Source organism: Oncorhynchus keta, chromosome 16, assembly GCF_023373465.1.
Source record: "Oncorhynchus keta strain PuntledgeMale-10-30-2019 chromosome 16, Oket_V2, whole genome shotgun sequence".
In the NCBI taxonomy this organism is placed as follows: domain Eukaryota; kingdom Metazoa; phylum Chordata; class Actinopteri; order Salmoniformes; family Salmonidae; genus Oncorhynchus; species Oncorhynchus keta.
In genome coordinates this window covers 6,667,382-6,682,709 of record NC_068436.1, presented here as the reverse complement: position 1 = coordinate 6,682,709, position 15,328 = coordinate 6,667,382, and the positions used below count along the sequence as shown (strand labels likewise).

General features: G+C 47.0%; 1 protein-coding gene across 9 annotated transcripts in view; it reads right to left on the bottom strand.

Moving 5' to 3' along the window:
• Positions 1 to 472: 472 nt before the first annotated feature.
• LOC118395529 (protocadherin Fat 1-like) overlaps positions 473 to 15,328 on the bottom strand; it is a 94,614-nt gene continuing 79,758 nt past the window's right edge. For 3 of the 9 annotated variants that reach the window (XM_052464583.1, XM_052464586.1, XM_052464584.1), the window contains 13 exons: positions 14,771 to 14,968; positions 12,602 to 13,201; positions 11,093 to 11,315; positions 10,727 to 10,861; positions 10,325 to 10,482; positions 8,568 to 9,048; positions 8,037 to 8,190; positions 5,697 to 5,807; positions 4,931 to 5,574; positions 4,249 to 4,383; positions 2,628 to 2,687; positions 1,943 to 1,978; positions 473 to 1,185 (listed from right to left, as the gene is read on the bottom strand). In XM_052464583.1, the coding sequence (XP_052320543.1) occupies positions 500 to 1,185; positions 1,943 to 1,978; positions 2,628 to 2,687; positions 4,249 to 4,383; positions 4,931 to 5,574; positions 5,697 to 5,807; positions 8,037 to 8,190; positions 8,568 to 9,048; positions 10,325 to 10,482; positions 10,727 to 10,861; positions 11,093 to 11,315; positions 12,602 to 13,201; positions 14,771 to 14,968 (3,621 nt within the window). In that variant the 3' untranslated portion in view covers positions 473 to 499. The other 6 variants (XM_052464587.1, XM_052464588.1, XR_008065568.1 and 3 more) reach the window with 5 other exon arrangements.

Here is a 15,328-nt window from a genome sequence, read left to right as displayed (position 1 = left end):
AAATCAGTTTGTACGGTTTTACCTCTACAAATACAGATATCACCTTGTAGTGTGTGTTTTATCTATCATGATCGTTGATGTGTCAATGGTTTTCTTTTTTTCTCTTCGTAGTTGTACATCAATGTAGTTTTTCGTCAAGACATTTCTTGTGCATAATTGACATTTTACTTAAAGCAATCGCACAGCCAACTCAAACACGGGTATTTTTCCAGTACTGCAGGAGTTGGACTGAGTAGATAGAGGAGGCTATGGGGTCCAGTGCTGTTAAATGATATCTCCTTGAAGACACCGCCACCCAGCCAAGCAGCCTTCAGAGTAAGACCAGTCCCAACAACCCCTGTTTACGTGAACAAATTCATTGCTCTGTGTGTGTATGTATAAGTGTGTACATGTGTCTGTGTCAGTGTCGCTTTGTGTTGTGTGTCGTTGTAGTGTGTACATACACAGGCAGAGGGGGTAAACAGAAGGGGGGTTCAGGCACTTTTGTTTGGATCCAGTGTCAGACTTCAGTGTGCTGTTGGGAGTCCAGTGCGGGGATGGCCAGCCGCTCAAAGTGTCCCTCGTCACCGCTCTCATAGTCGCTCAACATAACTTCTGACTCCTCGCAGCACGCCGACATGTCCGAGCAGGAGGCCGTGGACGTGTACAGGGACATGGACATGTTGTCCAGCGCCGGCGCCTCAAAGTCCCCCCGCCCGTACCCCATGGGGTAGCCGCCCCGGTAGCTGCTGGCGCCGCCCATGGTGGAGGCTGGGGTGGTGGTGGCGGCCGTGGAGCCGCCGCAGCCCGGGCTGCCCTCAGCGTCGCTGGGATAGTGGTGGTGTGGTAGGTACTGGTTAAGGCTATAGAGCTGGGGCAGTGGTGGGCGGTGGCGTACACCAGAGGACAAACTCGAACCCGGGCTGCCAGGAGGCGCCAGGTCCCTCCGGGGTGATTCCAGGGTGTCGTAGCGGTCGCCATACTCGGGCAGCGGCGGCGGGGGCAGGTCCTCGTGGGCGAGGAAGTCCTCGGGAGGCGGCGGGAAGTCGCTCTCGATGTCGTAGCCGCCGGGGTAGTAGTCAGTATCGATGGCGTTCGGGTCACTGTACAGGGGGGTCGGGGACTCCACAACCTCATACTGGGGGAACTCCTGGATTCCAGGAAGTTGAACACTTGGCATCCAATCAGACGTGTCCCAGTGGTAGCCTGTTAGACAAGGATGCAAATAATTAGACACCACAGGTGCCACCACCCTAAGCCTCAATCAAAGCACACACACTCGCACAGATCAGATTACATACATTTACACAACAGCAGCGTGTTAATGCCCACACCATGCAATTGCCACGACACACCAACACATTAAGTTGGATTCGTAAAAAAATATACACAAAAATCAGAACAGTTTAAAAACGCACACACATTCTTTGCAAATACACACATGTACACACACAGGTAGTATAAACGCATACTACCTTAATTAAGATGTGGTACACTTGAAACAGACACTTTTTTGGTTGTTATTGCTTTTATGGAGCGGTTTGTGCGGAGATCAAAGTGGGGGTGAATACGATTAGTGATTTTCAAAGCACCGTTTCAAACGGTTTCTTTAAAAAGGCTCCAGGTTTTTTTAGTGTCAGACGCCAAAAAGGGATATGAATAACTTCATTCAGCGTGGGACAGTTATAGTTACTGGGAAAAAGGAGGGGGAGGGACACAAAACACATTTTAGGGTCTATGTGAGGGATTTGAATTGAAGTACTGTGACAAAATTAGACAGTTTCCATGTTTAGTTGATAACTATCGATATGATATTGTTTCGACCAAACAGTGCTTAAACATTTCCAGTCGTATTTCCTCACAGCATCTATGTCATGCATGGGATTGTTTTGTTGGTTGACAGTAAGTGGGGTGGGGGGGGGGGACCACTGGGATTCAGGCAAACAAATGACAAAATAGTCACCTCTTGGGTTCTTGAGATCATGAGCCAAAAAAGACTCTTTAGACGAGGCAAGAAGGGAGAGGAGAGAGGGAGAAAAAGTCATTTTAAGGACCTGAGAGAGAGAAGCCCAGAGCAAGAATGAAACATTAAGAAAAAAACATCTACTGCTCTGAGCGAAGATACAGGCTTACAATACAGACAACAGTCGTGCCATTTTCTTAAACAGTCAACCGAGGGGCGAGGGAAATTAATCTTAGCACCTTCCAAATGAAATCTTTGCTGCTCGGTTAATTGGCCAATCGTGTGAGACATTTCAATTTTGAGATTCAAATTAGGCAGCGTGATTCAAATGGCAATAATTAGGATGACAATGAGATGAGGCATGTCATTGGATAAGGAAATGGCATCTCGGAGGCCTAACTCATCATCCTGACACCGAGGACAGAGAACAAAATTACCAGACCTGGATTTCAAAGAGTATTCAAAATCATTTAAAATACTTAAACTGTAATTAATTGAGCTTGCCTGTTGCAATGGAACCAATAGAAATGTGTTTTTTTTAAAGTGCAAACACTCTAAGTACTTGAAAGATGTCAAATAGTATTCAAACCCAGGTCTGGAAACTACGGAACACAACCACACAGAAACACCACAGATGGCTAACAAGTATTGATTGAGGTGATAATAGTAAAAAAAAAAAAAGTACCTTCTCCTTCCACCGAGTCAATAACAGAGTTGACAAGGTGGATAACCGTCACTATGGAGGCTTGTGAAAGGTAAGGGAAAGGAGCAGATGAGGAGAGGTTTGACATTAGTACAAATGATTTGGGAAAAAGAAACCAAACACAAAATGGAAGTGCACGTTTGCTGGGGAAACGTCAAATCAACGTTCGAGAAACGTTTCCCTACAAAAACGTTTATTTTCCCTGTGTCGCTCCGAAACGTATGGAGTTTTTGGGTTGGGAGTTGGGGGGGTAGGACGAAGGGAAGACAGGAGGGTAAGACTGACTGCATGATATTGAAGGACGTCTACATTTGGATGTTTGTGGTTTTCAATGGTCACAACACGGAGGTGGAACGGGACACGGTGGAGAGGGAGTTTGGTCTTTGTGCAAGAGAACACACAGCAACAACATACAGGGGTGCCATTGACAGTATAGAAGGAAGGATCAGAGAAATTCTCAAGGATAAAAATGCCTTTCCAGCCCTAAAATAGCTAAGACTATATTTTGTCCAAATACAGTCAAAACTAAATAATACTTCACAAAGAAGTTTAAATATTTTCTATATAGATATACTGTAAAAATATCAATGTATGAGAAATCCTGCAGGTTTTCACGGTGAGGTTAAGGGTAAGTACAGATGAAGGTTGTGGTGATTGATGGCAAACACATTCCCCACAACCCAACGTGAAATGAGGGCAGATATGGGAGAAGAACCATCATATGTACTGTACTTTATACCCTTGCTTAATGCTCTTCACTGTCTTCCTCAAACATGCATCCGTGGCTAGATTTTGTTTAAAAAGAAACACAATGCAAAAAGAGAGACAAACAAAAAAGGGACATTCAAGTAAATAACTTAAAATCATGTTATGATGCTAATTTGCTAACTTCCTTGGCTAATGCTAATTTCCCCTCTTGCCACTTCAGCGGGGAAGCCTGTACAAGCAAGCCTGTTTTGCGACCAGAGTGGAGTAGAGTGCGAGAGAGAACAGAAAGAGAGAGTTTTTTTTTATGCCTTAGAGAATATTGCAAAAATGTTCTCTTTGATCGCTTCCTTCTGTACCGAGGTGATTGAGGACTTACACGCTGACCCCTAGTTAAAACCGTGTTCTGGGTCTGTGAACCGATTTGATCCAAATGGGAACTGAAGCCCCGCAGCAAAGAGGGAGAGAGAAAAAAACACATGACCCCAGAGAGTCACCGGTGCAGCCAATCACGGCACGCAAAGAGAGATGATTAGCACGTAGCATGTATACAAGTCAACTACAGCCAAGGGGCCACTCTACAAAGAACTGCAGTCGTCCAAGAACCAGAGGACTTTTCCACAAGCATCCCCACGTGTGCTTTCCACTGAGTCTGATGTAGCGCTTCAGAATTCAGAAACTATACAACCAAATTAAAATGACATATTTAGATCTATATTAAGAACAAATGTGGGTCGATAAGACCAAAGGAAAACTACATTTGAATATATACGTTAATATGGGTGTGTAAGACGACCAAACTTCCTTGGTTCACTTCGGGGGTAAATAAATCTAGTCAATGTATTAGGACATTTATTCCTAAACTGGCAAGGTTGACCATTTCTGTTCAGATACATACCGTTATCGTCACAGGACTCGGACTGGAAGGAGCTGAGGGACTGGACCTCAGACATGCTGCCCCTGGTGTTGTAGTGACAGGCACTGTCCTCCACTGGCTTCTTGGTCAAACAGTGATCCAAGTCTACTACCTTAGCTGGAGTACAGAAGCACATGCACACAGACAAACAAAGATGTAAGTTGGTGAAGTAGTATTTCCGGAAGAGACTACACGCAGGGATTTGCTACATTTTTGTTTTTTGTACTTTGGTTTTAGGTTTGGACACTAGGGTTGGGAGATAATGACTAAATAGATCATTCCAGACTGTAAATACGATGTCCTTATTTATAACATAGTCACATTCTCATTAAATAATCTGAGTATGGCGAAAAAAACGAGGCTTGGTTAATTCATTTAGACCTGTTGATACAGCCTAACTGATCAAACTGCACAGTTTTGATTAGTAAAGTTCAAAAATACTATCGTCTTGCATATTACGGTATACCGTCTGGCTCTTCACGATTTTTCGTCGATAGTAAAATATCACGATAGTTGATTTAATAATATATATTGGCCCACCCCTATCGGACACCCCATGAATGATCGAAGGTAATTCCACCAACCAGCCCAAAAAAATCTAGAGCAGGGAATCTACAAATATGAATCAACAATAAAGATATGGACTGGAGTAAAGGAGCTTCACCGTCATATTCGTAGTCCCAGCTGGGCTTCTGAATGGAGTCGCTGTCGGAGACCGAGTTGGAGGGCGGCGGCGGAGGCAGGTTGGGCGCCACGCTGCACACGGCCACAGTCTTGCGGTGTCCGTGCATCGTGTCCGGGTTGAACGTGCTGAACTCGGGGTGCTCGGGGATGGCCGAGCCCTCGAACGAGTTGCGGTCCAGGTTGTTGCGTGAGTCGCTGGGGATGCTGGGGGTGTACGAGCTGGGCCGAACAGGCACCTGCGGCGGAATGTCAGAGTAAATGTTCTTACAAAGCTTTGCGTCAAAGTAGTGCCCCTGGAGGAAGGGGTGCGGCGCTCCTAAGCCTCCCGGGCTGCGCTTGTCGTCGTTAGACTTGGACTTTCTTCGGCACGCCCTCTTGCGGATGACCACGAAGAGGACGACCAGGAGGAAAATGGAGGCCACAAAGACGACAATACCGATGACTTCTTCAAGACCGATGTTCCAGGAGGTGGAGACGAACTCGTTGCGGACCTCGGAGCGGAGTTCGCATAGCCGCCCGACGTTGCCCAGGGAGCAGTTGCAGGAGTACGAGCCGTAGGTGTTCTGGCATTGGCCGCCGTTTGAGCACGGGTTCTTCAGGCACTCGTCCACATCACTGAGGCACCTGCACCGCGACAAAGGACGGGAGGATTAGAAGAGAGTAGCACATTAACGGTAAAAGATAGTAGTTTGGAAAATCTACTACTGGAAAAACTAGCTTAGCTTTGAGAAGTAAGCAAAACTTACCTGTCACCCTGGAATCCCTGTTCACACTCACAAACAGGACCATCCAGACTGTCAATGCACTTCCCACTGTTTTTACAGGGGTTGTCTGTGCAGTATGGCCCCACCTGGCACCTGTAGTGGAAAATAAATATTCAATACAGCAGCCTAGACCAAAGAGTAATGAGAAATAACAGTTTTATTTCCTGGCAGTCACCGATCAGATGCTTAATCCTAATATCTTAAATACTAAGAATCCAAAACATAGGTCATTTTATAGAGAATTTTCTACAGTTGAAGTCGAAAGTTTACATACACCTTAGCCAACTGCATTTAAACTCAGCTTTTCACAATTCCTGACATTTAATCCTTGTAAAAATGCCCCGTTGTCAGTGAGTTAGAATCACCAGTTTATTTTAAGAATGTGAAATGTCAGAATAATAGTTGAGAGAATGATTTATTTCAGCTTTAATTTCTTTAATCACATTCCCAGTGGGCCAGAAGTTTACATACACTCAATTAGTATTTGGTAGCATTGCCTTCAAATTGTTTAACTTGGGTCAAACGTTTCGGGTAGCCTTCCACAAGCTTCCCACAATAAATTGGGTGAATTGTGGCCCATTCCTCCTGACAGAGCTGGTGTAACTGAGTCAGGTTTGTAGGCCTCCTTGCTCAAAACACGCATTTTCAGTTCTGCCTACACATTTTCTATGGGATTGAGGTCAAGGCTTTCTGATGGCCACTCCAATACCTTGACTTTGTTGTCCTTAAGCCATTTTGCCACAACGTTGGAAGTATGCTTGGGGTCATTGTCCATTTGGAAGACCCCTTTGCAACCAAGCTTTAACTTATGTCTTCAGATGTTGCTTCAATATATCCATATAATTTTCTTTGCTCATGATGCCATCTATTTTGTGAAGTGCACCAGACCCTCCTGCAGCAAAGCACTCCCACAACATGATGCTGCCACCCCCATGCTTCACGGTTGGGATGGTGTTCTTCGGTTTGCAGGCCTCCCCCTTTTCCTCCAAACATAACGATGGTCCGTTCTATTTTTGTTTCATCAGACCAGAGGACATTTCTCCAAAAAGTGCAGATGCAAACCGTAGTCTGTCTTTTTTTGGAGCAGCGGCTTCTTCCGTGCTGAGCGGACTTTTCAGTTTAGCACTTGTTTTACTGTGGATAAAAATACTTTAGTACCTGTTTCCTCCAGAATCATCACAAGGTCCTTTGCTGTTGTTCTGGGACAGATTAGCACATTTCGAACCAAAGTACGGTCATCTCTATAAGACAGAATGCGTCTCCTTCCTGAGCAGTATGATGGCTGCGTGGCCGCATGGTGTTTACCTTGCATACTATTGTTTGTATAGATGAACGTGGTACCTTCAGGTGTTTGGAAATTGCTCCCAAGGATGAACCAGACTTGTGGGGGTCTACATTCTGTTTCTGAGGTCTTGGCTGATTTCTTTCGATTTTCCCATGATGTCAAGCAAAGAGGCACTGAGTTTGAAGGTAAGGCCTTGAAATACATCCACAGGTACACCTCCAATTAACTCAAATGATGTCAATTAGCCCATCAGAAGTTTCTAAAGCAATGACATCATTTTCTGGAATTTTCCAAACTGTTTAAAGGCAGTCAACTTAGTGAATGTAAACTTCTGACCCACTGGAATTGTGATACAGTGAATTATAAGTGAAATAATCTGTCTGTAAACAATTGTTGGAAAAATTACTTGTGTCATGCACAAAGTAGATGTCCTAACCGACTTACTAAAACTATAGTTTGTTAACAAGAAATTTGTGGAGTGGTTGAAAAACGAGTTTTAATCATTCCAACCTAAGTGTATGTAAACGTCTGACTTCAACTGTGTGTGTGTTCTCATGTGATTTCAGTGCCGCGGAAATGCTCAATGCCGTTTCCTACAGATCAACTCCTCCGGTTTTCATCAACATGAGCTCAGGATCGATGTTCATTTCAGAGTGAGCTAACAGAGAGCTAACGTTTTACACTTGATGGAGAATACCGAGCCCTGGACATGAGCAAAAAACTATTACGGAATGATGGATTTGGGAACGCATATAAGCCGAGATAGTTTCCTCTACAGCACATGCCAAAACAGAATATATATATTTTTTAAAGATTTGATCCAAACATTGAAATTGGTAAGAGGGCATCATTTTCTTTTATACCATGTTTATAACAAGTAATAAATCATTATATCTGTCAGCTTTAACCAGCACTATTTTAGCAAAAGTTTGGAAAAATGTCTCGTCTGAGCTCCCGAATCTATAATTCAACTTGAACCCTTAAACAGTCACGATGGAAATAAAAGTATCATATCTATGACTGAGACAGATCCATACCGTTGTCCTGAGTACTGCCCTCTGCACTGGCAGTAGAGGTCGTCGCCGCGCGGAACGCAGGTTCCCCCGTACAGGCAGGGGTTGGAGGCACATGGGCTGATGCCAATCTCACAGTGAGTACCCATGAACGAAGCCTTGCACTTACAGAAGTAACCTGGGGAAATAGCAGAGTAGGCATAAGAAAAAAATGTAGGGCATTTCTATTGTAGTTCTAAGGTCATTTCTTGATGTCTGTGTTCACAGGGCTCCTGGGGAGAAATATAATTGGTCTTTGTGTTGATTAGAATAGAGGCGCTGGACAGACTGAGGGATACAGATTGTGGGGTTAAACGGGTTTGGCTTGAGGACTGAAGATTACAGCTGTATACTTTAACTTTGGGTTTCAGAAACACACATTTGGATGATAAAGTAATTATTATCTTTAAATAATCCAACGTTGAGGATTATAAGCAGGCTAGGTTGAGCAGCATAACTAAGCGACTTGAATAAACACGACACCAGGCGACAAAAACCACAACGGGAGCCCCGTACCTCCGTTGGCCAGTGAGGAGCAGCTGCCCCCGTTGTTACAGGGGTTGCTGGAGCAGCCCTCGGCGGCGGGCGCCAGCACGCACCCGGGCGCCACGTCCACCACGTCCTCCAGCACGGCGTGGGCGCCACGCGCCTTGGTGTTTAACGGCAATTCTTGGCCGTTGAGCACGATGGCTTCCACGCAGCCTCGGAGACCATTGGTGACGGGCAAGCTGCGACCGTGGCGCCCAGCGGTGGAGGAGGCGTGCTGGCGCACGTGCCCGCCGAAGTAGACGCTGTTGTCCAGGTTGAGTGTGCGCAGAGTACCGGGCGCTGTGCCTGAGGCGGCGTGCACGCGGTCCAGGACTAGCTTGGCGTAGTTGCCATCCACCTCAAGGGTGACCGTGTGCCAGTCGCCGTCGTTGACCTGGGTGCTGTGAACAGAGACAATTCCCGGGCCGCTTCCGCAGTCAAACTTGTACTGTAGGCGGCCATTCACAATCTGACAGAAGGAGAAGGGGAGAGAGAGAGAGAGAGAGAGAGAGAGAGAGAGAGAGAGAGGAGAGTTAGGCCCCGTCCAGATTGAACAGTTAGTCTCTACCCACCATAGTAACTTCTGTAGATCTAACCAGACTGGATAAATATAAGCAATATGACTAAATGTTCACCTAGCCACGGTGGGGCTACCATAATTAAGCAATAAGGGCACGAGGGGGTGTGTGGTATATGACCCATAATGTGAACGTTAAATTGGAAGTTCCACGAAGAGCACAATCTGGTACCATTGACTACTGTACAGTTTACACGCACAGCTATTTAACACTAGATTACTACTATTCGCAGTATCTAGTCTAGAGGTGCGGCATTTCTACAGTCGACCTGGGCCGCTCTGGCAGGGCAGAATTTTGACACACTGACTTGTTGGAATGGTGGCATCCTATGACGGTGCCACGTTGAAAGTGACTGAGCTCTGCAGTCAGGCCATTCTACTGCCAATGTTTGTCTGCGGAGATTGCATGGCAGTGTGCTCGATTTTATACACCAGCAACGGGTATGACTGAAACAGCCGAATCCACTCATTTGAAGGGCTGTCCACATACTTTTGCACATATAGCACATCTCACAGTATGACATTATGTCTTGTGATATTCAGGCTAACTCCTTTGGAGCCCTAGTCCGTGTCCCAAATGGCACCCTATTCCCTGTATAGTGCACTACTTTTCACCAGAGCCCTATATGGGCCCTGCTCAAAAGTAGTGCACTATATAGGGAATAGCTGATCCTCTGGCAACCAGACAGTACCACAGAGAGGAATGTGTGAGAAAGTGCTTTCCGCTTCCCTCCCAGCATTCCCTTCAAATAGCACGGCTGTGTGTTGCTTTACATGCAGCCCACCACCGCATTCCCAGAGCCCTTTCACGTGAGGATGAAAAATGGCCGACTAAGACCAACAGCACACAGCGGGGTGGCCCCCGAGGGCAGGTCCTGGCAGCTAGCGCTTATCGGCCCGTTTCCTACACAGGATAACATGGGCTAATACGAGGATTGGGCATGAGACTGGGAGCTGGAGCAGCAGACTCAGAATAAATAGGACAGTACCCACAGCACAGACGAGAAAGGGGTTTGTTTACAGCGATTTCATGCCCAAGCCGGGGGGGGACTATGGTGGACTTGAAATGGAGTGGGAAGGAGATCTTGTATCATCTGTAGCTAGCAGCTAGAATCTGGCGCCTTTCTCGCATGGATACGACGCACCCTGTGTTTGACCTTTGACCCACCTCCAGGATGCTGTAGTCGGTGCCCTTGGCGTACATGACGGTAGCGTGGCTGGAGTAGGTCCTCAGCCTAAGGGACAGCTTCATCTCCTCCTTATTCTCATTCTCCATCAAACGGTACTTCACATAGCCCATGCCGCTGAACGTCAGGGACTGGCCATCTGAGAGGGGAGGAGGGGGAGGGATAAAGAGAGGTAAGGATAAGTATGCGGGGGAGAGAGATAGAGGAGGGAGAGACTGATAACTAGGCAGTGAGTACAGAGACCAAACAAATAGTAGGTTCAGAGAGAGGGAGAGAGAGAGAGAGAGAGAGAGAGAGAGAGAGAGAGAGATCGAGGGAGATCGGGAGAGAGAGCGAGGGAAAGAGAGAGAGTCAGACAGGATGAGAGGTGAGTCTGGTCTTACCGGAGCACTTGCCCTGCTTGCCACCATCTGGACACACACAGCTATACCTGGCCTCCTTCCGGTCTGCCACACACTCCATGCCCTCTGGACAGGGGTTGGCATCACACAGCTTGTTCACCGTGGGGCATTTGCCACCTGGAACAACAACGCGAGCCAAGATGAAGTCAGGATGGCATGGGGTCAGGGGTGTGGTGGTTTAGGTGTGTCTGTGTGTGATGGGGCGGGAGGGGTAAAGGTATGTGTGTTTTGCGTGTGTGTGTGTGTGTGTGTGTGTCTGTTTATGCACAGCTATGCCTATGTGTGTGTGTTTGTGTGTGTGCGTTTAGGCCTATGTACATCTCTGTGTGTGTGTGTGTCTGTCAGTACCTTCACATTGACAGGTAGCCGTGCGCTGGTGTCGTGGCGTGACGAAGCTGAGGCGGGCCGTGCTATAGGTGGACATGGCGGTCCTGTCCAGGCTGATGACCTCGTCGCAGAAGCTCAGCGGGCAGTCCACGCCGGCGCACAGCTTCTTGACCACGCGCACGATGCGCACGCCCGTCATTTCCTCGATGACCGCCGCAGACGAGTTGAGCTTGCGGAAGAGCACCTGGAGGAGCAACGGGACAGACGTTAAAAAGACTGAACGGTCGACTTGAAGTCCTTCCACGGTTCATTTCAATGTAACTCAGGGGTAGTTACATTGAACCGGGGTAGCTCTTGCCGGGACTCTTGCCGGGACCAGCAACCGTCGACCCAAACCACGGCCTGTTCACCCCGCTATCATCCAGAAGGCGAGGTCAGTACAGGTGCATCAAAGCTGGGACCGAGAGACTGAAAAACAGCTTCTATCTCAAGGCCACCACTAACATTGAGTGGCTGCTGCCAACACACTGTCATTGACACTGACCCAACTCCAGCCATTTTAATAATGGGAAATTATGTAAATATATCACTAGCCACTTTAAACAATGCTACCTTATATAGTGTTACTTACCCTACATTATTCATCTCATATGCATATGTATATACTGTACTCTACATCATCGACTGCATCCTTATGTAACACATGTATCACTAGCCACTAACTATGACACTTTGTTTACTTTGTCTACACACTCATCTCATATGTATATACTGTACTCGGTACCATCTACTGTATGCTGCTCTGTACCATCACTCATTCATATATCCTTATGTACATATTCCTTATCCCCTTACACTGTGTATAAGACAGTAGTTTTGGAATTGTTAGTTAGATTACTTGTTGGTTATCACTGCATTGTCGGAACTAGAAGCACAAGCATTTCGCTACACTCGCATTAACATCTGCTAACCATGTGTATGTGACAAATAAAATTTGATTTGATTTGACCCTTTAGCGATTGCACCAAGAGATCTACTAAAGTTGCTAGATGTTATTTTGATGTGCACCGTCTAATGATCGCATTTTTGATTATTCTTCATGTTGAATTCTAGAGTTTTGATTCTATTTCAAAACTGTAAATACATTCCGTCATTTTCTGCGGTTGCCTGTCTTCTTTTCTTACTTTTATGTTCGTAGATGAAAGACAGCCATTTTAAAAAGCTATTTATACATAGTTTACCATATTATATGTTAGGAGAAAGCTAATATCACTATCATCATGATTACAAGCATTATATTGCCTTATATTATTAGATATGTTTTTATTAATCCGTATTATAAACCTCAGTGGCTCGTGAAACAAAGTCACTATCGTTGCTACATATTGATAAAGTGCTTTTCTAGAATCAGTTTTGCCTTTCAGATCGCTATTAACAGGACTGATCTGGACAGGGGGAGGAGCTGATCCTAGATCAGCACTCCTACTCGGAGATGTTTTTTTGTGAAGGAGCCGTGGTCATGGTTCTTACCTCCTGTGGCTGGTAGGGACTCCCAGACTTCTCCAGAGCCAGTAGAACATCCAGGTCTCCTGTCCCCTGCTCCGAGGGCTGCAGACTAACCAGTTGCACCTCGCTGCGTCTCACCCCCGCTATGTTCCTCAGCGCCCGCTGGAACGTACGCCAGTAGTCGCCGATGAACTCCTCGGGGGCGATGGCGGCGAAGCGCACGGCGATGGAGTTGTCCAGCGCCTGGCGGGTCGCCTGGCGCACGTGCACGTTCACGTCGGCCGTTGCCGAAAAGCGGCCGTCGGTGACGGTGACGTTGAGCGGGTAGTGGCCCACGTCGAGTGGGCGCTGGGCGATGACTTTGCCGTCCGCGGCGGAGACGGCGAACAGAGCGTCTTCGCCGTTATCCGAGGACGATGAAGGTGCGAGACTGTACGTTAGCGTGTCGTAAATGTCCTGGTCCGTGGCGTGGATTTTGCCGAGCACGCCGCCGGGGTACTCCTCGCCGGCGACAGAGATGTAAATGTCCAGCGGGAAGACGGCGGGCGGGTAGACACTCTCGTCGATGACCCGGATGCTGATGTAGGCCGTGGAGAGGAGCTGGGGCTTGCCGCTGTCGGCCACCTGGAGGAGGGAGAAAAGGGAGAGGGATGAGTCACACTGCGTCTGTTGCAAAAGAGAGAGAGACCCAAATTGTGCGGTGACCCAACTAAAAGCTTCCATGTGATTCTCAAAAACTCACACTAGGACTTAGGCCCGGTTAGAAAACGTCTCCGAAACCAAAGACACAACTCACCCATTTGACCGTTTCCATTCATTCAAGTTAACTAACGCATCATTTCTAACAACGGATGAGCCCAAATAACTGCCACCATTTTAACGTTAACGCAGCCTGACCCAACTCTCACTCCGCAATCCCCACATCGCCTAAACACGGGCAACAGCATAACTACACTAGACCGAGGATTGACCATCACTCCTCCAGGCGCACGGCAGTGTGCTTGTTTACTATAAGACATCATAGCCACATCGTTAACTTATCTTCCAAGGCAGGTTAGGAGAATGTCCAGATGACAGAGTACAGCAACAACAAAAAACAAGACAAAACGTTGAAAGTGCTCCATATCTCTTTGCCATTCAAATCGCCGTGTGGCTGTACGCAGCTCCACTTTCCCACGCTAGAGGGAGCTTACGCTCTTCCATTCTCCTGGGGCTGAACCTGCTCGTCCACCGACACCCAGGTCCAAAAGGACTGCCTGCAGAACGGCTGAAGGGCCCACTTGGCTCAGACGAATAAACACCCGACCTGAATTTGAAAGGGCGTTTACGCGTCCAGAGGCGCCGCGGCATTTCGAGTCCGTCCCGAGAATGACATCGCCAAACCCCACAGGACAAAAACGGAATCGCGAGTGTTCAGGAGGATTGCCAAACGTTAAAGAGAGAAATACACCGTGTAGAACAGATAGAATTGTACGTCAGGCAGAGTAGGGGGAAAACGTCTCGGCTCTATTCCATCTATTTCTATCTGCAGCGTTCCGAACGTCAGTCAGAGTCGAGGAATCGCACTTCGTTCTCATCCGCCTACCCCTTTTCTCCTCGGGGAGAGAGAGAGGGCAGTAGTTCACCGACTGGCAACACGCGTGCTGGCTGCAGAGCTCTCCACTATGCCTCTCATGTGAGACATTCTGCCTTGACTTTTTTTTAAATGCATGGTGATTATTTTGATTTGATGCTATAGATCTTGTCATCATTATGATGTCTCTAAGAGAGGTTTATCACAGTGGGCAGCTGCAGAGGGTGAAAAAGAGAGGTAAGTATAATTATTATGTAGGGGTAGAGGGGCTGGAGAGAGAAAGAGAGCAAGAAAGAGAAATACAGAGAGAGAGAGAGATACAGACATACAGAGAGCGAGAGAGAGAGATACACAGAGAGTGAAAGAGAAATACAGAGAGAGAGAGAGTGAGAGAGTGAAAGAGGGATACAGAGAGATACAGACATACAGAGCGAGAGAGAGAGATACAGAGCGAGAGAGAGAGATACAGAGAGAGAGAGAAACAGAAGGAAACAGTAATAGAAGGAGAGAAACAGAAGGAAACAGTAATAGAAGGAGAGAAACAGAAGGAAACAGTAATAGAAGGAGAGAAAGTGTCCAACCAACACCATGCCTCGCCTCTCCATACGCTCCCACAGTACCTGGATATTCAGCAGGTAGTTCTCCTTGGTTTTCCTCTTCAGCTCTTCCACCACCAACAGCGCCCCCTGTTGGTTCACCTCGAACACACCGCCCTCATTGCCGTCAATAATGGCGAAGACAAATGGCGGCCCATTGTGCGTGGCGTCCCGGTCAGTCACAATGAGCTGGACAACCGTGGTCCCCATTGGACGATTCTCCTGCGGGAAAAGGAAGTGGTTGAGACTTACAATTCAGGAGGTACTGTAGGCAGTAACGAATGCTTGCTACGTTTTTAGGTGTGTGAGAGAGCTGGAGAGGGGATTTTATGTGGGAATCAATCTTGTGAAGCAATCGTTTTCTTCCTCGAAGGCTAAGCGATGTGTGTGCACAGATACCAAATCCCTGTATCAGGTTTTAGAGTTTCTCCGAAATGACGTTTCTGGTTTTCACTGTCGGCTCATCAAAAGTAAAGACAGAGATACCTGACGGTGCATCAACTATCCTTATTTGCCCAATCTGTCCCTCCACTCGTCTCTCCCTTCCTCCCTGATACAAAAAAATACATGTAGCTTTCCTCC